Source organism: Lycorma delicatula, chromosome 4, assembly GCF_047948215.1.
Source record: "Lycorma delicatula isolate Av1 chromosome 4, ASM4794821v1, whole genome shotgun sequence".
NCBI classification, from domain to species: Eukaryota; Metazoa; Arthropoda; class Insecta; order Hemiptera; family Fulgoridae; genus Lycorma; species Lycorma delicatula.
In genome coordinates this window covers 76,740,555-76,765,625 of record NC_134458.1, presented here as the reverse complement: position 1 = coordinate 76,765,625, position 25,071 = coordinate 76,740,555, and the positions used below count along the sequence as shown (strand labels likewise).

The following is a 25,071-nucleotide window of genomic DNA, read 5'->3' as shown; positions in this document are numbered from 1 at the left end:
TGTTAAAGGGGCCTAATATTATAAAACTATAAACGAAAAGTTGAAACTTTCTGTTTACTTATAGATTGCTTTATTTTTGGGGAATACATAGAAATGAAATTAAGATCTTATTGAAAATTTAAGCAGTAGTAAAGTGGGGAAATGTTCCTCACTTTGGTGTACAAGTGTGATGTTAATTATTGTTTTTTGAGTCTATCTCTGTTTAACTTAGCATTAAATTGAGCAGTACTTTTTAAAGGAATACCCCATTACTTGAAGGATTAACATCGATCACCCATCAAAAAATCGTTCTCCCTTATTGAGTGTTTTATTATTCCTTTTAATCTGTTTTAAATTGTACTATTTTTCATATCATAAAATAAGTTTAAATTCTGTTTCTTTTTGTATTATTAATCAATAGACTCTATATTTACATAGCACAGGATGAATTTTTTTATGATTTATTTGCTGGGGAAGCATTTTAGTAAAAGAAGTCATGGGGAAAAAGATTAAAGCAATTTGAACAAAATCTTCATCAATAAAAGTAGATATAGATTGTTCTAGCACAGTAGCCAATCAGAGAGCTGCATTCTGATCACGTGACCTAAGCCGTGCACATTCTATTTTAGAGAAAAAGTTACATATATACTGCAAAATTTGCATATTTCACACTCTTTTACGGGTGTTATTAATGATTCTTTAACTAATAATTAGTAGAGGCGTCAATGGAGAATACACGATTACGTTACCATCTCGTATATGAACTTTACCACTTGCAATCAAATAATTAATACAATATCGAAGCGATTTAGCGAGCATACAATATGCGGCTTGGTTTGTACCGCTGCGTATACAGATTGGCTTTTTCTTCCCCATCTTACAGTATAGGGCCGAATCCGGTAGGCAGATAAAGAGTGTCCCTGTGGCAGCTGTTGACCGCAGGCGATCGTCGAAAGGTTCGCCCGTTCCCTCCTGCCTGAAAAAAATAATATTTTTCATTTTTTCAGGCCTGCCGACACCTATGCGACGGTAGAGTTTGCAACTTCAATCGATATCATCGTTAATCAACTTACTTAAGCCGTGCACACTCTATTTTAGAGAAAAAGTTACATATATGTTGCCTTTTACAGGCAAAATTCACATATTTCGCACTCTTTTGCAAACACCATTTTCTCATTAATGATTCTTTATCGGGATTCCTTAATTGTTTACAATGGCCTGATTCTTGGAATCCCCTATCTTGCGTTTGTAATGTATTTATTATACCCTGTCGATGACGTCAGGGAATTCTTCTCATTCATTATAATAACAGTCTTTTTATTCAGTGAAAGATAGATATTCACTATAGCATTGACCTTAACGTAAATTAGTTTTGTTCGCGCGTGCGCAGTAGCATATTTAATAATATAAATACAATATTATGCAGTACTTTATTCATTTATTATATATAGAAGTGATGTATGGTAAACGTGCGTGTTTAGATAATGATTGCGCAACCGCTAAAAAGCGATCTAGATTAGCTACCTGTTACGCGAATTCTTTCACAATTTTAGAAAAGGCGTTTAAAAAAAATTTAATCACATATTATTTTATTATATTATTATTTATTTTTAAACAGTAAAAGAAATTGCGTTCTTAACATCTTAAAATCACACGTAACAACGGACGCCCTAAAATTTAATATGTTGTTGGAATGTACATATGAAAAACATCGAGGCGACCAAATCGATTGTCAAGACATTGTTTTTAAAATTAAAAATTCACCCATATATAATTGTAATGATTTAGATCAAGTTATAGGTGAAGCGTTTGAAAAACTATTAACCGAAGAATCCGAATTTCAAGTTAAAGGTAGCGGTTGGTCTTTAATCAGTTTAAAACGGTGTATTCACAATTAATCGGCACATATAAAAACATCAAAACCAGGTGAAAATATAATGAAATTTAAAAGGTACGAAAACCAGTTTGAAATGCCTGTTGTAGGATACGCCGATTTTGAGTCCGACGCCGTATCATCCAACGTATACAAAATCATATAGTTATACAAACCGATGAGTTACTGTTTGTATTTCGTCTGTCACGAATCGGAAAACCGATTTGTGACAGACGAAATGCGGATGAAATGATACACGTTGCAATGACACCTCTTTCCTTCGATGAACAAAGAAAATTCGACAACTCTAAGCGATGTGAAATGTGTCATGCAGGATTCGGTTTAGATTGCGAAAAAGTTCGCGATCATTGTCACTTAACCGGTCGTTATCGAGCCGCGTTATGCAATAGCTGCAATTTACGCAGACAAGCACAAAATACGATACCGATATTCATTCACAATTTAACCGGTTACGACTCGCATTTCATTATAAGACAGCTGGATTACGATAGAGGGGATATAAACATCATACCTAAAACCACCGAAAAATATACAATGTTTACGAAACGGATGTCTGATGTTTTAAGCGTAAAATTCGTAGAGACTTTTCAGTTTATGGCCTCAAGTTTGGAAAAATTAGCGTCCAATTACCAAAACAATCATTTAATCACATCAAACAACACTTTGCAGCTGGCGATTTACCAATGCTCACGAAAAAGGGCGTGTACCCTTACGAATATACTGATTCGTGGTCGAGATTGGATGAAACACAGCTGCTGTCGAAAGAAAAATTTTACAGTTCCCTCACCGATTCCCATGTTACCGACAATGAAGATGAACATGCGAAAATAGTGTGGGACCATTTTAAATGTAAAACGTTGGGCGAATCCAGCGATGTATATTTAAAATGCGATGTGCTGTTGTTGGCTGACGTTTTTGAGAATTTCAGGTCGTTATGCCTACGAGAATACCGCCTTGATGCCGTCGACATGTACATGTTTATCGAATCGGGCATCAGAGGCGGCATTTCAACGTGTGTGCAGAAACACGCTGTGGCAAATAATAAATACCTCGAAAACTACAACCCCAACGCCCCCAGTAAATATATAGCTTACGTTGACGCCAATACCTTATACGGGTTCAGTATGAGTCAGCCTTTACCATACGACAACTTTAAATGGGTGGATAAAGAGCATTTATATAGAATTTTAGATTATATAATGAATCATCCTAACAATCCGGATACAGGCTACATATTCGAAGTCGATGTAACGTATCCGACAAGCTTGCATGATCATCATAACGATTTACCGTTTCTACCGGTGTCAGAAGCACCGCCCAGTCCAAACTGTAGAAAATTATTGACCCCTCTCGACCCCGATAAAACAAACTACGTCTGCCACTATGTAGTGCTCAAGCAGGCTATAGCGAACGGATTGATTGTCAAACAAGTGCGCAATATATTGCCCTTTGATTAGGAAGCGTGGCTCAAGAGCTATATAGATTTGAATACTGAAAACCGAAAAAGAGCCGCAAACGATTTCGAAAAAGACTTTTTCAAACTGATGAACAATTACGTGTTCGGTAAAAGTATGGAAAACGTGAGAAACTACAAGAATTTTAAACTGTTAGTCGACGAAATCAAACTAAGAAATTTAATCGCGAAATCCACCTTTATAGACAGGATAATATTCAAAGAGTCTTTAGCCGGCGTACAAATGGCCAAAGATACGGTGCATTTAAATAAACCGATTTATGTGGGCTTAACGATATTGGATCACAGTAAAACCGTAATGTACGATTTTTATTACAACGTTATGAAGCCAAAATACGGATCGAAAATCTCTACTGTACATGGATACCGATAGTTTCATCTACGATATTGAAACCGATGATTTTTACGCCGACATGCAAAGTGATAATCTGTTTCAACATTTCGATACGTCAGATTATCCGAAAGACCATCCGAATTATTCTGTGAAAAATAAAAAATACTGGGCAAAAATTTAAACCGAAAGATGTGAATTTAAAAAAATGAACAGCAAGTTCTCACAAATTTAAATAAAAAATACGACAGGAAACCGAATATTGTAAAGATTAAATTTCAAGTCGACGATCCGGTTCGTATAAGCAAACATAAAAAGATATTCGACAAGGGTTATTTGCCCAACTGGACGAATGAAATATTCAAAATACACACTGTTCACTCGGAATCTCGACCGTAACCTATGAATTGATCCATTCCAGAAATGAAATTCTAAAAGGTCGTTTTTATCAACACGAATTGCAAAAAACAAAACACAAAGACGTATATCAAATTGAGAAAATTCTCAAACGAAAAAGGCAACAAAGCCTACGTAAAATGGTTAGGTTTTGATAAATCTTACAATTCATGGATAGATTTGAATTATGTTGTTTAACACTAATTTTTTATTGATAATCACTTTATCAATATATATATATAGATTCCCATTACGATGATAGAATTGATTGTTTCAGTCGTGTGGATGTATTATTTTTACTTTTTACTCGATTATAAAAATTGCGAATAGTCTATTTGAAAAATCATTTGATATTTTAAATATAGTGACAGGTGAAGCTTCGAAATAAAAAAACTATCTGAAGATTGTTACTTTAAAAGTAATGATAAGTACGGTTATATTCCTTCAACATTTAAGTTTGAATATTCACTACTTTTAGATGAATATGTGTATAGTCAAAGAGGTAGAATCTAGAATTAAATCCGCACTTGATTCGTTGTATTATATTATTAAAGATTTAGGTAATGATTGCGAAGCAATATATTTGAAGATAGATTATCACACTCATCATAAAAGGATCACTGTTTTAGATAACAATTATTTAAATGATGTAGATGATATAGAGACATTTAGAAAAGAATTTCACGATGATTTATCAAAAATTAATCGTAAATTTTTACTATTAGTCATTGGAATTGATATAAGTTTAACTTATGAATAATTTATTAGTTTAAATATATTTTTTTAAGTACAAGAGAGATATGAAGGAAGTGCAACAGAAAACAAAATTTCCCTTCATGAACGTAATGAAGGGATACGGATTCAAAAAACGAAGTAAGCACGGTTCCCTCTTGCCAAACACTATCAGATTTATTGTATGCGGCCCATCGAATTGCGGTAAAACAAATGTTGTTTTCAATCTTTTAGTTCAAGAAAACGGAGTACGCTTTCAGAACTTGTACATTTTCTTTAAATCCCTCCACCAACCGCTATATAGAATGTTATCAAACCTGATAAAGTTGAATCCAGAATTTGGTTACTATGAATGCAGTGAAAACGACCAGGTTCCACAACCGGAAGCGATTCAACCCCATTCGATAATGGTGTTCGATGATGTGATCAAACAAAAGCAAAACAATATCGGTGATTATTTTTCGAGAGGTTGTCACAATAAAATTGATTGCTCTATCTGGCGCAAACGTATTCGAAAATAGCAAAACAACTCGTGCGGGACAATTGCAATTTTATAATTCTGTTCAGACAAGACGGTTTAAATTTACAATGAACACGTGAACGTCGACATGTCCTTTGACGACTTTAAATCGGTGTGCGAACATGTTTGGAACGCGAATCGGTATGGTTTCTAGTTATCGATAAAGAAAGCGATAAAAATAAGGGTCGTTATCGGAACGGTATGGATAAATTTATCATCATCGATTGAACGCAGCGATGCTATATTGAACGCACCGTCTAACGCGAATAGATTATTTGTTTCAATTTTTTATTTTTTTTTATATATAGAACAATGTATAAAAAGGAGAAACAAATGGTGGAAATTGATAGAATGAATAAAAAATTTAAACGTAAACACACGGCTCTCGTGTTGGGTTTAGCCGAAGAGGAAGCTTTATTCGCTAAACGTTTCAAACCGATAATCGAACCGATCCAAGAAATTAAAGAAAAAATAGATGAACCAAAACCGCCTCCTCCACCTCCGACCGATGGAGAAATTGATATAGATAGAGTAGGGCGCGAATTGGGCGATAGACTGATGAGTAATTTAGAGAGACATCAACAGAGGTGTGAAGAGAGTTTGTTGGAACAAGATTTAGAACTTTCAGATGATGAAGAAGATGTAGCTTCTTCTACCATGTTATCTGAACACACAACTCTACCATGCGAACAAACTCAAACTGCGTATGAAGGTGGCGAAGAGCCTGTTAAATTTATAGATATTTTGTCAGACACTCCATCTACACAAATTTCTGAGACGCAAGAAACAATTACAAGTGAAGATTATTCAGAAGCTATAAAACCGTACATACAAATGTTGAAGACTGGCCCAAAAGTATCTCTAGATCATGTATACGGTGGGAAATATGATAAAAATACAGATACGGCTACATTGGGCGGTATTAAAATTGAATCTGTGATAAAATGCATTTGGGAGAGATGATATATATAATATATTTGAGAGAGATATATTCGGCCACACCGGGCGTCCTCGAGCTGTTGTTCAAAAATCCAGATCTGACAATAGTTCACACGGCAGATATGGAAACTTATGGTGAAATGTTGAAGCGTACCGGTGCTCACTTGACGGACGCCGGCGCAGTCAAAACGAATAAATCTTCCAAATACAACGAAGTCATCAGAAAGCTGTTCCCTTCAAAAAGACCCGTCAGATCAATTTCCCCATCTAAAACACCATCGACATCGTTCAGCGGCACCGGGTTGTTGCACGCTCTACTCAATTATAATCCGGTCTATTTATATTGGCACGATCCAAACGATCTGGTAGCTAGATTGCATACTCTTGTAGGCGAATATGACGCCGGAAACAAGGGCGTTTCTAACGAACTGATATCCATAATTAAAGAATTGAAACAAGTTGAATTTGAAGAATAGATTATTTGTTTTTAATTTTTATTTTTGAAAATATAGAAATGTCACGATTAAGATTAGGTCGTAATGGATGTCGAACAGCGGGAAAACTAGGGCCTCCCGGGGAAGGTTTTTCGTTGACTGGTGATGGAAATTATGATATAAATCACCATAGATTGTGCAACGTGTCCGATCCTATCGGTGATTCGGATGCGGTGAATTTGAAACATGCCAAACAAATGTCGTCGGGTTTCCCCATCACAACCGATGGAAATTACGATATAAAAAATCATAAGTTGTGTAACGTGTCCGATCCTATCGATGATGCGGACGCCTTGAATCTGCGTCGAACCAAAAGTATGTTTGATGAATACACAATCAATCTATGAGAAGTTTATAGGTTTGGAAAGATAAAATGCATACGATGCGGTTATTAGAAAATACATAGAAGATGAAGTGGAAACGCTTGCTAAGGATACTATACAATTTATAAATGATGAAAACATCAAGCTTAAAACAAAAGTTGATAGATATATAGATGATGCGATAGAGGCGGCCATTAAGGAAATTTCGGAAGCGATTTATAAAAACAATAATGATGGCATAAAAATAAATTTGGTTCGTCATGATGATTAATGTATTTGAATGAAAAAATAATTTTTTTATATATAGAGATATAAAGGTGAAGAAGAAAAATATTTCCAAGAAAAAAAGGGGACGCGGTATAATCGGGTCAGTAATCAATAAGGCTATAGATTTATTACCGTTTGAAGCTCATATTCCAGGTTACAATTTTTGCGGTCCGGGCACGAACTTGGATAAGAGGCTGAAGCGCGGTGATAGAGGCATAAATAAATTAGATGAGGCGTGTAAACTGCACGATATAGCTTATTCGAAATACTCAGATAATAAAACAACATCTCAAGCCTACAAAGCGCTTGCCGAATGGGCGTGGGAACGTGTGCTTGCGCCAGATAGCAGTTTGACTGAAAGAGCGGCTGCCTACGCAGTAACTAACGCGATGAAACTTAAATCCAAATTTGGCGGTTGACTGAGGCATAAGAAAAGTGTTGGTCGATTGAGGCTTAAGAAAGACGGTGGTACGGCTAAGAAAAAAATAATCGATTCAATACCAATTCACGCTTTGTACGATCACGAAATGATTGAATACGCGAAACAATTTAAAATTCCACACATTCCGGGTTTTTATGTTGGTCGCTTTACCGAAAAAGATTAGGAAAAATGAACGTTTGATAGTGAATTTAGACACCTCAAAGGGTCGCGGTACGCATTGGGTTTGTTTCCGAAAAATCGATAAAAATGTAGATTACTTTGATAGCATAGGCGATGCGCATCCGCTTCCAGAACTGATGAATTATTTCAGAAAATCCAACTTAACGTACAATTATGACAGATATCAAACCGACGACGATGTAATTTGCGGTCATTATGTTTAGAATTTTTATCCGAATAAATTATACGTTTTTTGTTTTTTATTTTTTCTAAATAGATATGTCGTGTCTATTATCGATTGACGGTAACAGTTCGATGATTAAAAAATCATTTTTTCCTCCAATCGACCTTTCAAAAGGTCAATACGGATTGGGTCTCAAATGGTTGATGACCGCCAACACTATCCCGAACGTCGAGGAAAACAAAAATAATAAATTTTGTTTTGCTTTGGAAAAGGATGTCAAAAAAGATGAAAATAATAATTATGTGTTGACAAAAAAGCATTACATAACAATACCGACGGGCAGTTACGAAATTGAACATATCAGTAACTATATACAGAATAAAATTAATCAAACCATCACATTGCAAGCAAACCCAAATACGTTACAGTGTGAAATTAAAAGCACTGTATGGATAGACTTTTCGGATACAGATTGCAGTATCGGCAGTCTGTTGGGATGTGGAGCGAGAGTTCTCAAAGCGAATATGACGCATCATTCGGATCAAATAATAAATATCGCTCCCGTGAATGTAGTACGCGTGAAATGTAACATTATTTCGGGCAGTTATAGAAATGAAAATCATGACCGCATTTTATATGAGTTTCCACTGAGTGTAGATCCGGGCGATATGATTGAAGAATATCCCCCTTATATTGAATTTCTACCGGTAGATGTAAGACAAATTTACGATTTAGTTACATCATTGACCGATGAAAATGATAATTTATTGAATTTGCGCGGCGAACGAGTAAACATGATGTTGGTTTTGAAAGAATCAAGGATCCATCGGAGTTTCTGAATAGAATATTGTAATTTGGATTTTTTTTTGTTATTTTAGATAGACATGCCGCTAGTATTTGAAAGTGATGATGAAATTGATGTTAAAAAACGTTACAAATTGACCGAAGAAAGCGTTTAAAAATTAAAATCTTTAGGTTTTGAAATCGTCGACGGGAAACTTAAAAGCGCCATTACGTTATTGAAATGAAAAAATTAAACTTTGTCTATAGAGATGAATTATTTAACAGTTAATAAAGTAGCGCGTTCAGATGAATCTCTGACATATAATCAATTTCACAATCATTATTCCTTAGCGAATAAAATCGAAAAGGAGATTAAAATCCCTATAAATCAACCGGATGTGTATACCGTTCCGGGTGAAAGTTATTTGATTGTTTCCAGCAAACTCGTCGGAACGGACGGAAAAAATCGACTACTTCAGAATTAGTTAATTTTGGCGTGGCCTTCTTACTCCAGGATATACGATATCTTATTAACGCGCAAGTAGTAGCGTCGATGAGAAATGTAGGCGTGACAACGGTTATGAAAAACGCTCTTTTAATGACAAATTCTATGTTGACATCTGCGAAATAGCGGGATGGATTAGTGGAAAAAATAAAGTCGATTTAGATGAAAATAGTAATTTTAATTTATGCGTACCGTTATCGATGCTGTTGGGTTTCGCTGAAGACTATAAAAAAATAATCATAAACAACAGACAGGAATTGGTGTTGAGACGTTATGATAGCGATGTAAACGCGCTACGGTTCCCGACCACACATCTAAGATAGAATAACAGACATCGTGTGGGTTGTCCCATACCTCAAGGTGGCACCCGAATATGAATTGGAATTAGCTAAAATAAGAGATCAAAATAAAGAAGTGCGTATTGCGTTCAGAGCGTGGGATCTTTATGAAAATACAGCGGTTCCTCAAACGAATTCTTTTATATAGAATGTGACAACGTTGTCGCAAATAGATAAACCGCGCTATGTTATTGTAGGTTTTTAAACCAATAGGAAAGATAAAGCCGTGAGGGACGCGTCAGAATTCGATTCTTGTAACGTTAAAAATATTTGTGTAATGATTAATTCGAATAAATATCCCTATGAAGATTTACAGGGGAATCAAGCGTTGATGTATAGAATGTATACTAATTTTCAAAAATCATATTATAAAAATATAGATTCGCCGTACACGTTTTCCGATTACAAAACAAAATATCCCCTATATGTGATCGACTTCTCGCGTCAAAATGAATCCGTAAAGATTGGTGCAATTGATTTGAAGATTAAAGTCGAAGCGGAAGAGAATTTTAAACCAAATACAGTAACATATTGTTTATTGATATACGATATTGTAATCGCGAATTCTCCACTGACGGGTAAAGTGATAAAGCAAGAATAATAAGTGAAAGGTCGCAGATATTTTTATTTTTTTACCATCAATAGATTATTAGTTTTGTATTATTTATTTTTCGCGAACAAAGGTCAATGCTACAGACGAGGGAATTCCCATGATGTCATGCACACACTTTATTATATTACTTGAATGAATGACTTACATATAGATACATTTCTGCGGTTTGATCGGTATTTTGCAACATCTCACAAATCTGATGGAACATATACAATAAATAAATACAGGGTTATTCAAAGAAACGGGAAATTAAAAAAATTAAATAACGTTAATGAAAATTTTTTTTAGAAAATTAATTTTATTTCATGTAATTGTACAAATGTTGCAATTTTAGGATACATACATTTTATTTTATTTTTTAAAGATGACGTCTTCCAGGTGACCTCCTCTTCTACGTAAACACTCACGAAGTCTCTTCGTTAAATTGTTCATGGTTTGACGTAACATCTCAACTGGAATTTCCGCAATTGCTTCTCGGATCTTTGCCTTCAGTTCTTCCGTTGTAGCAGGTCTACTGTGGAACACTTTGCTTTTAAGGTGACCCCACAAAAAGTAATCGCAAGCTGAGAGATCAGGCGATCTGGGAAGCCATCTAATGTCACAATTTCGTGAAATGACACGTTGTCCAAACAATCGGCGTACAGCTGCCATCGATATTCGTGCAGTATGTGACGTGGCTTCGTCTTGTTGAAACCAGGCTGTGTTAAGAATCGGTGGAAATCTCTTTTGTTCCGCAACAAAGGTTTAAAGCACGGCTACGTAACGAGCCGACGTCACTGTAATCGCAAGACCGTTGTCATCCTCAAAAAAATAAGGGCCTATAACACCGTAAGATGACATAGCACACCACACGGTCACGTTCTGGCTGTGCAACGGACGCTAGTGTAGCTGCGTAGGATTTTCTTGTGCCCGGTATCTGAAATTTTGCTTGTTAACAAATCCGCTGACGTGGAAATGCGCTTCGTCTGACATCCACAGTTCGTGAACAAACTCTTCCTTATCATTTATCTTCTGAAGCATTACATTACAGAATTGTGCTCGCACAACTGCATCGTTCGGTTTCAGTTCCTGGACGATCTGCAACTTGTATGGATGGAATTGCAAGTCTTTCACTAACATTCTTCGAACACTTGAACTATGCAATTGTGTAACGGGTTGTACGTTATAGTAGAATAATGAACTGTATAAATAAATAAAATAATTACACACTGATTGATAACTAAATATACTATATTTATAAGATTAACAATATTAAACTTTGTTACTGTGATGCAGAGGCCGTACTGGCGTGCATGATTACTCTATCACAGTCCAACTCCGAATGACTAGAATACACTATATTACAATGATGCAGAGGCCATACTGACGTGCATGTATACTATAACACTGTTCAACTCCGACCGACTAGTATAACAGAATGTTTTTAATACTAAATCTGCCCATATGCAGCGCTGAGTGTCTGATTTTAAACATACTCCCCGCACGTTGATCTTTGATCAATATTAATTACATTGTCTCAGTTTATTGGCAATGGCACAAGTTTGGTAATAGGTCTCTTGAAAAACGTGCTGCCTACCTTCAACTGAACTACGCGTACTAGACAATCTTTACCTGGAAAAACTGTCTATTACAGCCATTTTCCAAAATTGAGGTGGTAAATTGTTTTCTTTCACTAGCACTACTAGACCTGGTTGAAGATTTTCGGAGGGTGACTTCCACTTGCTGCGCTGCTGCAAACCATGGAGATAATCGTGAGACCATCGTGACTAAAGACTCTGTCGTAACTTCTGATGCTGCTGCCATCCGGAAAGCTTGTTACATTTTATATCTAACAAATTGGGTTCAGGTAGTGCTATTAAAGGATTACCAATAAGAAAATGTTCAGGTGTCAAGTAAGATGGATCGCTAGGGTCATCGGATAAAGTAGAAATAGGTCTAGAATTGAGGATAGCTTCTATATCGGATAAAAGAGTAGAAAATTCTTTGAAAGTTAGATAAGTTTTACCTATGACTCTTTTAAGATGGTATTTCATTCACTTCACAGCTGCTTCCCACAGGCCTCCAAAATGAGGTGAATTAGCTGGTATGAAGTGTCATTTCAGTGACTTGGCAGCGTAATTTTCAATGTCTGTATTAAATTCTTTATCGTGAAAGATTTCCTCAATGAATTTAACTCGTTGTTGGCTCCAACAAAATTGGTGCCGTTGTTGTTATCTGATACAAGTTGGCGATGTGACCTCTTCTTGCAGTGAAACGTCTTAAGGCTGCGAAAAAGGCTTGTGATGTAAGATTACGGACTAGCTCTATGTGAATAGCATGAGTTGCAAGACACACAAAAATTGCAACATAACATTTAGTTGTTATTTTACTTCTCGGATTCCCATACTTGATTTGAAATGGTCCCGCATAGTCTACTCCTGAGTTAAGAAAAGGACGACTAATCTCTACTCTGTGTTTGGGCAGCTGACCCATTAATTGATTAGCGGAGGCTGCATTAAATCGAAAACATGTTACACAGTTGTGAATAACACTTCTAATTACCTTTCGAGCTCGTGGTATCCAATATTTGAGTCTTAGTGAAGCTAACAATAATTGAGGTGCAGCGTGCAATAACCTCAAATGTTCAGCCTTTATAATCAACATCGTAAGATGGTGTTTTGGTGGCAAAATAATCTGATGTTTAATATCATACGCAATATCAGCATAATTCAAACTTCCTCCAACTCGAATTATGTTATGACCATCGAGAAAAGGATGAAGATTAAGAAGCTCACTTTTTTTTAGGAACGGTAGAAGTTGATCGAAGATCATTTACTTCTTGCTGAACCATCCGATGCATGTTTGTAATGAATCTTGAATGTCTTCTGTATTAAGATTTCCTGTTTTCTTCCTTTTATTACGACAATTATAAATAAATCTCTTGCACAGGGCAACTACTCGTGTTCATCTAGAAATACTTGAAAACTTACAAACTAAATCGTCATTTGGTGGAAAAACACATGTCAAACTAGTTTCCGTTTGTATTACTTCTGGAATATATTGAACATCATAACTGTCTGAATTAGGCCAAGAACTGGAGGGTAAATACAACCAGATTGGTCCACACCACCAGATGCCTAATCTCTATCTAAACTCTCTGGATTGGAACCTCTGGAAATGAGATCAGCAGGATTGTCTGACGAAGCGACATGTTTCCAGTCATTGACGTCTGTTAGATCTTGAATCTGCGAAACTCGATTCGCAACGAACGTTTTCCACAAGCAGATTTTGGAGTCCGTCCAAAGATGAACCCTTTCAATCGACAAATTCAGGATTGGTAACAATTTTGACAACAGTAAAGTGCCACACAACTCTAACAGTGGTATGCTGACAGTTTTCACTGGTGCGACACGAGATTTCGAGCAAAGTAGTTGAACTGAAATCTCTCCCTCAGAATTGACAGAACGCAAATACAGACAAGCACCAAATGCATGTTGTGATGCATCGCAGAAACCGTGAACTTCAATAGCTGTAGGATTATTGATAATAACTCTTCTATTTATTTTAATATCATCAATTAAAGAAAGTTGTGACACCAGAACATGCCATTTCTGGAGCAATGATGATGGTAAGTTATCCCAACCAATACCACTAAGCCACAATCGTTGCAAAAATATTTTGTAAGAGATTACAATAGAACTGATTAAACCAATTGGATCATAAATGGAAGCTACTGTAGACGCTACTTCTCTTTTTGTTACTACGTCTTTAAATGGTGGAATTTTGGAAGAAATAGAAAACACATCTGGTTGAGGAAACCACTTAAAGACTAAAATTTGAATGCTATCTTTTTTCTCAAGCTGAATTGATGTTTTTGTATTTACAAGTTCTTGAGGTAATGAATTTAAAAGTGATTTATGATTAGAACTCCATTTTCTCATTTGAAATCCACCAGACCTTAACACTCTATTAACTCTGATTGGATTGCCAGAGCTGTGTTGATGTTATTAGCCCCAGAAACTAAATCATCCACGTAGAAATCATGACATAAAATTCTGGCTGCAGTTGGGTACGTGTGTTTTTCTTCTCCTGCTAGATGTTGTAGAGACCTTGTAGCCAAGAATGGAGCTGAGGCAGTGCCATAATTAACTGTTTGAAGCTCATAGCATTAAATTTGATCAGTTGGTGAATCCAGCCAAAGAATGCGTTGTAAGCTGCAATCGTCTGGATGAATTTTAATTTGGCGGTACATTTTCTCAATGTCTGCTGTAAACGCAACGGCATGGGTTCTAAATCTTACCATAATCGAAAATAAGTCTTGCTGTACAGTAGGACCAACCATTAGGATGTCATTAAGAGAAGTTCCAGTGGATGTTTTAGCTGAACCATCAAAAAACTACCCGAAGTTTAGTTGTGGTACTATTTTACTTAAAAACGGCATAATGAGGAAGGTAGAACTGTTGTTTACAATCATTACCTTGAAGAGGCACTGGCTTCATGTGACCGAGTTCCTTATATTCTTGAAGAAATTTTGAGTATTCCAGACGAAATGATTGATTCCTTTGATTTGAAGCCTTTTCTCTAACGCTTGAAATCGCAAACTTGCTTGATGGAATGAGTTTCCTAAAGGTGAATGATCTGGCTTTAGAGGAAGTCTGACGATAAGATGACCTGAAGAATTTCGGGTTGTTGTGTTCCGATAATACTGTTCACACTCGTCTTGTTCCTTGGCCTTGGATATTACAACCAACTCTTCTAATTCCCAAAATTGTTTGAGCTGTTGTTGAAGTTGATCATTTGTTAATGTTAAACATGTGATTTGAGTACTTGAAGAGGTATTTTCTGATAGAATCCATCCTAATTCAGTTTCAAAGATAACTGGAAACCCACCTGGTCTTACCCTTTTATCACATTTCATAATTTCGAAATATATCTTAACGCCTATTAACATGTCAATATTTCCTGGTTTATAAAATTCTGATCAGATAATTTTAAATTCGAAGGCAGATTCCATGATTTGTGGTTGATAACATTGCATGGCATATTGTTAGTTATTTGTGGTAACATTAAACAAGAAATATTTGCACTAAAATCGTTATAAGTAGAAAATAATTGTACGTCTACACTAAATTTATTTTAGTAGGAGTATTATTTATACCCATAATTGGAACTGACTGACGAATTTTTCTTAAACCTAAACGTTCAACACAGTTTTCAGTAATGAAGTTTGATTGGCTAGCTGAATCTAATAGCAATCTACATGTTGTAATCTTCCTTGACTATCTTGGACCTTAACAATCGCTGTAGAAAGAAGAATTCGATTGCGCTCTTGATTTGAGCGAACAATATGTGTTAGAAGAGCTATGATGTGAAGCTGGACTGTCTTGCGAACAACTAGAACTTTTCTGGTTTGAATCTGAATCATTATTGCTATTAGATTTAAACGAATTATTTTGTGAACTTATATGTAATGAGGTGTGATGTTTGCCCTTGCAAATTCGACAGCCTCTAGAGGAACAATTCCTTACTAAACGACCTAATTTAAGACAATTGTAACATAACTTCTTATCCTTAACAAACTTAGATTTATCAGAAACACTTAAATTAATAAACTTCGAACACTTGTATAAAGTGTGAGGTTGATTGCAACATTCACATACTTTGGAATTAATAGCAACATAAGAGCTAGAATGTCGAACAGGTTTATATTTTTGCCGTTCATACACTGTTTTTTGTTTATTACTGCTTGAAGAGGCTAAAGCCTCTAAGGCTTGACATTTATTTTCCGAAAATTCAAAAAGATCTTTGAGAGATGGAAAATCTTGTGTAGAATTTTTTAATTTCCATTCTCGTTTGGTTTTTGCATCTAATCTATCTATATACAGTTGACTTAAAATTATTTCATGAATTGGTGTTTGAATATTTAGAACATCGAGAGCATTAAAATTACTAATCGCCGTATTGATGAACTGACGCAATTCGTTGGCGTCTTCCTTACTAACTAACTTAATATTAATTATTTCTCTAACATGAGCCGATGTAATCAATCTCTTGTTTTCGTATCGGTCTTGTAACAATTTCCAAGCAACCGGGTAATTAGCATCAATAATAGCTAAGTTTTTTATTAACTGAGCTGTTTCATGTGTCAGTGTAGAATTCAGATAGTAGAATTTCTGAATTGGACTAACATCTTTATTGTCATGAACCAATACCTTGAATGCATCTGCATAAGGCATCCAATTTTCGTACATACCGTTAAAACGAGGTAAATTGATAGTTGGTAATTTTACTGAAGGTTTATTTTCGTTAATGCAAGATTGAGTTGAAGTGCTGGGTTTCTGAAACTGATATTTCCTTTAAATTTTCTTCCATTTGCGGCCTTATTTCATAATAATTGTCTTCAAAATCTAATCTATCTTCTAAATGCGTATCGTAATTTTTCTCGTCCTGTACTTCTAGCAAACTCTGTGTTTTATTAAAATTATCTAAAATATTTGGCATTGCATCATATTTAACTTTAATATTACTTTTTTCGTGTCTCATTATTACATTTATCGAGAAATGTTTTTATGCGTGTTAATTGAGCCTTACATACCCCTAGTTGTTTTTTCAAAGTTGTAATTTCTACTTCAAGAAACATAATGATAATTCTTATAAAATACTTATAGATATAACTATCAACGTAAATTAAAGATTTCTAGGAAAATAAGAAATTAATAATTATTAAAAATATAGACGATATGGATGGAATTAATCAGTAAGAGATAATAATGTGAATGATAAAGGAATGTCTATATCATAGACATTCTATATCATATAGACAATGTCTATATCATAGATAGGAACGTAAATAAGGAGCTGACAATTCCCAATTTGTTATTACTTATCTGAAACAATTAATATAAGCGACCGGCAGCAGATAGCCTGGCTTGAGGGTCATGACGAAATGGCTATTTACTTAGCACCGAGGTCGATGTCTGCATTCCAAGTCGAATTAGACGGGCGCCGCGAAGACTGTCCCTCGTGATAGTAATTACACATGGATATTAACCGCACTTCTTAACGATATTATTACGCAACTATATTATACGATATATTAAACGCAAACTATGCTCTGCACACACAATAAAAAATATCCGGTTCGGACGACCAGTAAAAAAGATCCGGCCCGGAGACCAATGTACGTTATAGCAGAATAATGAACTGTATAAACAAATAAAATAATTACACACTGATTGATAACTAAATATACTATATTTATAAGATTAACAATATTAAACTATGTTACTGTGATGCAGAGGCCGTATTGGCGTGGATGTATATCTAACACTGTTCAACTCCGACTGACTAATATAACAGAATGTTCTTAATACTAAAGCGTGTCTGATTTTAAACCAAACACAATTGTAAAGATGCTGAGAGACGACAGATTGACCGATGTGGACTTCGTGTGACAGCATCTTGCAAAGCTTGAACATTCTGTGGTGTAAGGACGGTTCGCTCACGGCCTGGAGGTATCTTTTTCATTGCCGAACCAGTTTCCTCAAAATTAGATATCCATGTTTTAATTGCATGTGCTGATGGAACACGGTCGTGCCGTCCCAGATTAAAATGACGGCGAAATTCTCTACGCGCTCCCTCCACACTGTCATTGTTTTTGTAAAACGCTTTGATAGCAAATGCACGTTCCGCACCACTCCAAGGATCCATGACAACTAAATGGCAGGTTAGGTTAGAGAGGCTGGCGCCACTTATCAAGTGGTACCAATCGCCCACGGCTACCAACACAACTTTCAAAATTTCTAGTTTCTTTGAATCACCTGTATATAATTTTTTTCCCTCGATAGATTATAAATTTTGTATTATTTATTTTCTAAATATAGACATTTCAGATGGAAGTTTTTAAAATTAAGAAATTGAATAATTTCGTTGATTTTCCTAAATACGCTACCGAACAAAGCGCCGCCTTAGATTTAGTTTCAACGAACGATACGATTTTAAAACCGGGCGAAATAAAAATAATCGCGACCGGCATTGCTATATCGCTGCCTAAAAATTATGAAGCATAAATAAGACCTAGATAGGGTATGGCGATGAGCTATGGTATTACAGTTGTGAATTCATCGGGCACGGTCGATGCTGATTATCGCGGTGAAACTAAAATCGGTCTTACATATTTGGGCGATAAAGATTTTACGGTGCAGAGGGGGATGAGAATCGCGCAAATGGTAATATCCGAATACAAACAAATATCGTGGACGGAAAGCGAAACATTACATAACCAAACGTAATGATAAGGGTTTTGGTTCGACTGGTATGTGACTTGCATAGAACTAGTTTCACCCTAGCTGCTTGCGTGTCTGTGCAGCAAAAGATTAGGGAATCCCGTTAAAGACTCATTAATGACGCCCGTAAAAGAGTGTGAAATATGTGAATTTTGCCTGTAAAAGGCAGCATATATGTAACTTTTTCTCTAAAATAGTGTGCACTGCTTAAATTACGTGATCAGAATGCTGTTCTCTGATTGGCTGTTGTGCTAGAACAAACAATCTATATCTACTAATAAAACTTTTCAGAACTTTGTTTTAACGTTTCTTTCTGGCCACTGAAAATTGCAATAAACAAATCATAGAACCAAAGTTGTAATTAAAACTTATATGCCAGAGCTTTAAGTTAGAATTTTACTTTCTTTTTTTTTTTGGTTAGGTTTTTAAAACAAAACTTTGTTTTTATTTTTAAAGTAAAACATGTTGAATAATTTAGCTGTATATTTCTATAATGATGACTCAGTTCTAAACAGAGATGAATAAATAGTCTCAGCTATGAGATAAGGAGAAAATAAAAACTTAATAATTAATTTTGTTTTCTGTTAGAACAATTTTTTATTTACTTTTTAAAAAAATGAATACACTTGTATCATATCAAGCTGCTTTTGTTTACAATTATGAAACAGTAAAAAAAAGTTGTCATATATTTAGTGCTTGTTTTCTCGCACCAAACTGATGGTCTGAAGGTTCACCTTACCTGAGATGAACTTATCATGGGATGAGTTATTATTTGTTTGATTAAATACATAATTAAAGTTTTTAATTTTTGTTTTACTTTAGAGTTTTGATTGGGTGGCTATAAACTTCATCAATTTTGATAATGTTATGTTTCTTTCCTATTAGTTACATAACACCTTTTCTTTATTTGCTAAATAACAAGAGTGACAGTACACTTCTCCCTCTCGTTGCTTCATGTAGGTCATAAATGTTGGCTTAAATCAGATAAAGTAATAAGACATGATGTGATACATATTGTACTATACTGCAGTTCTCATTAAGAAATTCTTGAAATGTTATAATGTGTCATTTTGTAAAAACTTAGTAAGTGGTCTATGTTTGGAAATATTGTACTAATACAGAATTAATTTTTCATCATTTTCTTGTAATTAGTAAACTCAGTAGCATATGGTGTACAGTAGTCGGCAATACCAGAGTACAATCTGACTTCTACTGATAGTTAGATTATTATTAAACCCATGAATCAGATACAATTACCATATTTTCATGTAGTGTAATGATACTGTAGTAGAATACATTCAGTGTTTTTATTATACATACGTTACATTCTTCAACTCTGATAAAAGTTTTTTTTTTGAGATTATGGTAAGTAAATGTAAAATTAGTTCCATCGAAGAAAACATTAAAATTCAAAAAGATTAAACAATTAATAATGTTTTACAGTAAGGCTGACGACGATGAGGTAGCAACAGCAGTCAACCTTAGCCAAATTTATTGACAATATCATTGAAAGCATCCTTGCATACAATAATGTTGAAGGTAGTGAAGAAGAAGAAACAATCATAAACTTTGCTACCAACTTCCAAACAATTTTTGGATAGTAAAAGGCTTATTTTGACATTTTATAGGTACCATGGTATCCTGTTTGCAACAGCAAGTACTGAATACAGAAAATGCAATTGTAGAGGATTATTACTGATCAAAATGTAAGCAATAAAAAATTTCAAGTTACTTCAGTTTGTTAAAAAATGATAAAGATTTGTGATAAATATAATAAATAAATGAGAGAAATTAAAAAAGTTTAGTGATTGTTTAAACAGATTGATTGATTTTTAAATAAAAAATGTTTTAAATTTTAAGAAAAATTAAAATTAATGATTTTAAAAATATTGTACTCAACTTAGTGTTTCTGAATAGATAAAAAAAGTAACTTGTCTAACAACATCTTACTCTAGTATTCAGTATGTGTGTGTAAAATGTTTCCTTGCAAATACCCTGGTAAAATTACATTTTCACATTTTTTTAATTTAGCTTAATTTTCTTTTTACTTTTTGATTTCACAATGGTTTTTCAAGTTTAAACAGCAGTGTACAATTTTGTTATGTTTCTTTAAAGAAATGATTTTTTATTGGCACTGATTTAATTGTGAAGAAGAATGCCTTTTATATTGGTTGGAGTCAAATAAATATCAATCTTTTGGTTCATAAACTGTTGCTAGTCAAGCAAACTAGTCAAGTCAGAGAAATCATGATACACAAGTTTATTAAAAGTTATTTGAATTCTTCCTTGCTCTCTGAACTGATAAAACATTGTTTAAGAAACTAAAAGATTTTTGTTTCTTACGTTGACCCTAAAGGTTTGCTCTTTTCTTCAGTAACCCAAACCAAACAACTCTGATGGTAATGCTCCGACTGAAAGGCTGTGAATTCTCAACTTTACTCTAAAGTCTGATGATGAATTTTTATTTCATATTAAAGGTGGATGAAATTTTATTGTTTAATACATTAGGGAAGTGTCGTTAGTAGTGCCGGTAGTGTCAGAATAGGAACATTTAATGTCAAAAACAGGTCCATGAGATACAAGTTTTGATGATGGGGGAGATTTTGGTATTGAATGTCATTCTTATTTTTCTTACTAAATCCAAGTTTTTACAGTCATAAAAATTGCAATTATTGTTGTAATTTTGTTACCAAACCAAACCATTAGCATAGATTATAGAATGTACCAGTGTCTTAAATTCTCTGTACAGAATCTATTTGTAACATGCAGAACCTATTTTTACTTGATCTCTATTCCATTCTGAAATATGCCAGTTACAAATTTTGACAAAAGGATTGGTGTTGCTGTATCACATAACCTCCATATTTATAATAACAACTGCTCAGGTTATTCAAGCAACTTCCACTAGATAAGCCGCTTAAACTTGTCTTTTTAATGACACACAAACTCATGACAACAGAATACAAATTGAAGGAAATAATCTGTACAAGGATTTTAGTGACCGTTTATAAATAAATTTTGTAAACTTACAAAGGAGAAAGTTTAGTCTTGGTCACCTGTTGCCTCTATAATAAATAAACTGGAATGGGGCAACCTCCAAGTGAAGGAATGTGGATTATAAACAAGAATAGTAAGTGGAAAAATTAATTTTTAAATGTATAATATAAATTAGTTATTCGAGTAGCAATCACTTTATTGATAATTAATGAAATGAATGAGTATAATATTTCATGACATACTTTTCTAAGAATTCAAAAGTTTTTAGGAAACTCGAGATTCTCAGAACTTCATACTTTATTCTTTGACTATTATTATATCCATAGATTACCTAAATATGAAATATTTTCTTATATATGCACTCTGTCTTAAAAGAATTTTTCAAACTGCAGAAGTTAAAGTACTCTTTAATTTCAGTTGGGGGTACTCTGTCATCCATTTTGTAAATTCCAATCTTTGCCTTTCTGTACTATTTTTATCCTCTACACATCCAAATCAAATTAACTCTAAACATCTGAATCAAGTAAATCTGGATATTTTTATTTCTATTCCAACAAACTAGTTGATCTGTTAACAAGATTCTGTCACAAAAATGTCTCCTCTCTTATTCATCTTTGTAACTTTTCATTTTGTATTGTATCAACCCACCTAATTTTCTACATTGTCCTTTTAACAATACATTTCATTTACTTATGGGGCCTGTTAAATATGCCTCAGCAGGGGATGTGAGAGATGAAACAATGTGGTTGTGTCATGCCAGTAGCTAGCACTTATCTCATCATAGCAATGCTTACTAGTACTACTCTACTTGAAAAATTTGGCATTAATCATCTGTGCAGTGATAAACCAACTTGAAGTTTTCCTTTTTGTCAGCAAAACTGTTTTTATTACTTTGTCACAAATTATTAATGCTTTACTGTTTTTAGTTTATTTGTTTTTTCATGTTCGTAAATTAATCATGAAATAATAAATGTGTTATTTATGCTGGGTAAATTATGTTTTGTTAATTGTGGTTAAACAAGTCTTAGTAGGTGTTTATTGTTAGACCAGGTCAAATATGATGCAAATGGGGGGGTAAGGGATGGGAATTAATTAGATACGTTCGAGGCAAAATTAAATGCTTTTGCCTAACCTGTATTACAAGCATCTAAATGTGCCACTTACTATACTGGAAAATCAGAGAGGTTTGTCATGAAAATTCGACAAGAAGTGGTGAATAAGAAGAAAGAGGTAGAAGAAAATCTGGGGACTTCAGAACAAAAATTATCTACACTGGGGAAAAATGTAAAAGAAAAAGTGAGGATAAAAATATAGTTACAATTGATGATTTCAATAAAAATGTAATAATATGGATAATCCAAGAATTTTATGTCAACAAAAAGATTGTTCCAACCACTCCAAAGTTACTGTTGGTAGTGAAACAATGAATTCACTTTCCTTGGGGGTGAAAATCTTTGTCGAGAATGGTAAAAGGAATGGGATTTGAATGGAGAAAATGCCAAAGTAAAAGAAAGATATTAGTGGAAAGGCGAAATAATTTTTTCTTGTGTTAACACATATTTGGTGAAGATGAAAGCCTTGAGAAAAGGCGGGAAAAAATATTTTACTTGGATGAGAAGTGGACTGATAGTAATTTAACATTTCAAAATTTTGGCAGACTGATGATCTTTTTAGATAATTGAAGACAATTTGAATGTGGCTAATCATTTAATAATATTACATGAAGGAACTGAGGAAGGATTTGTGGCTGGCACCAAATTGGTATGTAAATCTGGAACAACTAGTGGAGACCATGACAGGCAAATGAATTATAATTACTTTGAAAAATGGTTGAGGGAAAAATTGTTACCAAATATTCCTGATCAATCGATCATTGTAGTGGATAACAGCCAGTACCATCTGTCTTAGCAGAAAAATTACCATCAAAAAACTCAGTTAAATTAAAAATAGTAAACTGGTTGCAGGGAAAGAGTACCATGTGATTTATCATTGAGAAAGGAGCAGCTCATTCAGTTATGTTTACAAAATGGATGAATATCTGTCTGGCTTGGGTTATGAAGTTGTAAGATTACCCTCATATTTATGTGAACATAATCAAATTGAACTGGCTTGAACTAAAGTAAAATGCTTTGTAAGCGAAAATAATTTTAGCGACCTAAATCTAGATAATTTAAAGAAATTAGTTGACATGAGCATCAAAAGAGTAACTAAAAGCAACTGGAAAAGTTACTGTTCAAAAGTAACGAAACTGGAGGAAGAATACTGGGCTAAAGATGGAATTGTTTCAGATGACATTGATAAGTTTTTGTTATATCCACAAGCAAGGCAGGCAATTCAACAGACTGAATATGACAGCGACAAGACAGATCATGAGGCCTGACTGAACACTGTGGAATGTGATCAGTACGAGGGCAAGAAAATGACCGTTAAAGCCAAGGAACGGGCAAGGAATGGCAAGGAACGGGTGGTGTAGCAACTGGACATGCTACGAGGCAGGCTCTTCTCCCTCAGGGGGGGAATCGAGCGATGACACAGACAGTGGTGAAGAACTGGCCACATAACTTCTATAAGAGTAAGCACAAAAATTATTTATCCTACTATTAAAAATATAAATGTAAATGTAAAGTAGGCTAATTTAAATTTAAAACATTAGTCTTTAATCGTTCAAAAAATAATATGAGAAAATTTATTATTGTCGTTACATTCAGTAAGTAGTTAAATAAAATATAAAAAATTAATTTTGTTAGAACATATTTTACATTTAAGATAGTAGTGGGCAATTTGTGTTTTGGTGATATGAGAATCACTACTTATTGAATGACGTTTTAGTACTGTCATCTATTGCTCTCTTTCACACAACACATTCCTTACAGAAGCATACTTACAATTATTCCAGTGCAGTAGTCTTCTGATCTTTTCCTTTCAGTTTTCTATAATTTATTTAAAACAACACAACATTTATTTTCTCAACAATAATACTTATTCGAAAGCATTGTTATAAAAACTGTGCCACGCTTATTTTCATTACTTTTAATTTTAAAATTTAATAATTATTACGTTTATTTATTGGTTATTTATTAGGTATTTACATAATTTATTTTTTGCTTTTCAGTGAATTTTTATATTTGTTAATATATTCTATTTTTTTGTTTAAAATTCTCAATTTGATTTAATTCTTATTTTTTACTTTTTAGAGGGTTTTTCTAATTTGTTTCCTTTTTTTTTATTAATGTTAATATTAATATTAGTTAAATAAAAGCTTTTTTAAAAAATAATCTTTTATATGTAATCAAATATATTTTTGTAATTTTTTTATATTTTTTTTAAGACTAAAAAAAAAGTAAAATTATTTATTTTTACACATCGAAGTTACATACGTGTACCAAATTTCAATCATTTTCATACGATAGTTCGTGAGAAATGAAAATTCTCAACTA

At 34.1% G+C, this 25,071-nt stretch overlaps 3 protein-coding genes across 3 annotated transcripts; all 3 read right to left on the bottom strand.

The window, feature by feature from the left end:
* Nucleotides 1-12,542: 12,542 nt before the first annotated feature.
* On the bottom strand, nucleotides 12,543-13,184 carry LOC142322652 (uncharacterized). The gene has a single exon (XM_075361731.1). It carries the CDS (start codon nucleotides 13,182-13,184, stop codon nucleotides 12,543-12,545), a length of 642 nt encoding a protein of 213 aa, XP_075217846.1.
* Nucleotides 13,185-13,489: 305 nt separating this feature from the next.
* On the bottom strand, nucleotides 13,490-14,293 carry LOC142322651 (uncharacterized). The gene has a single exon (XM_075361730.1). It carries the CDS (start codon nucleotides 14,291-14,293, stop codon nucleotides 13,490-13,492), a length of 804 nt encoding a protein of 267 aa, XP_075217845.1.
* Nucleotides 14,294-15,643: 1,350 nt separating this feature from the next.
* LOC142322650 (uncharacterized) lies at nucleotides 15,644-16,603 on the bottom strand. Its single transcript, XM_075361729.1, has one exon. The coding sequence runs from the start codon at nucleotides 16,601-16,603 to the stop codon at nucleotides 15,644-15,646; it is 960 nt and encodes a 319-aa protein (XP_075217844.1).
* Between the last annotated feature and the right edge of the window lie 8,468 nt (nucleotides 16,604-25,071).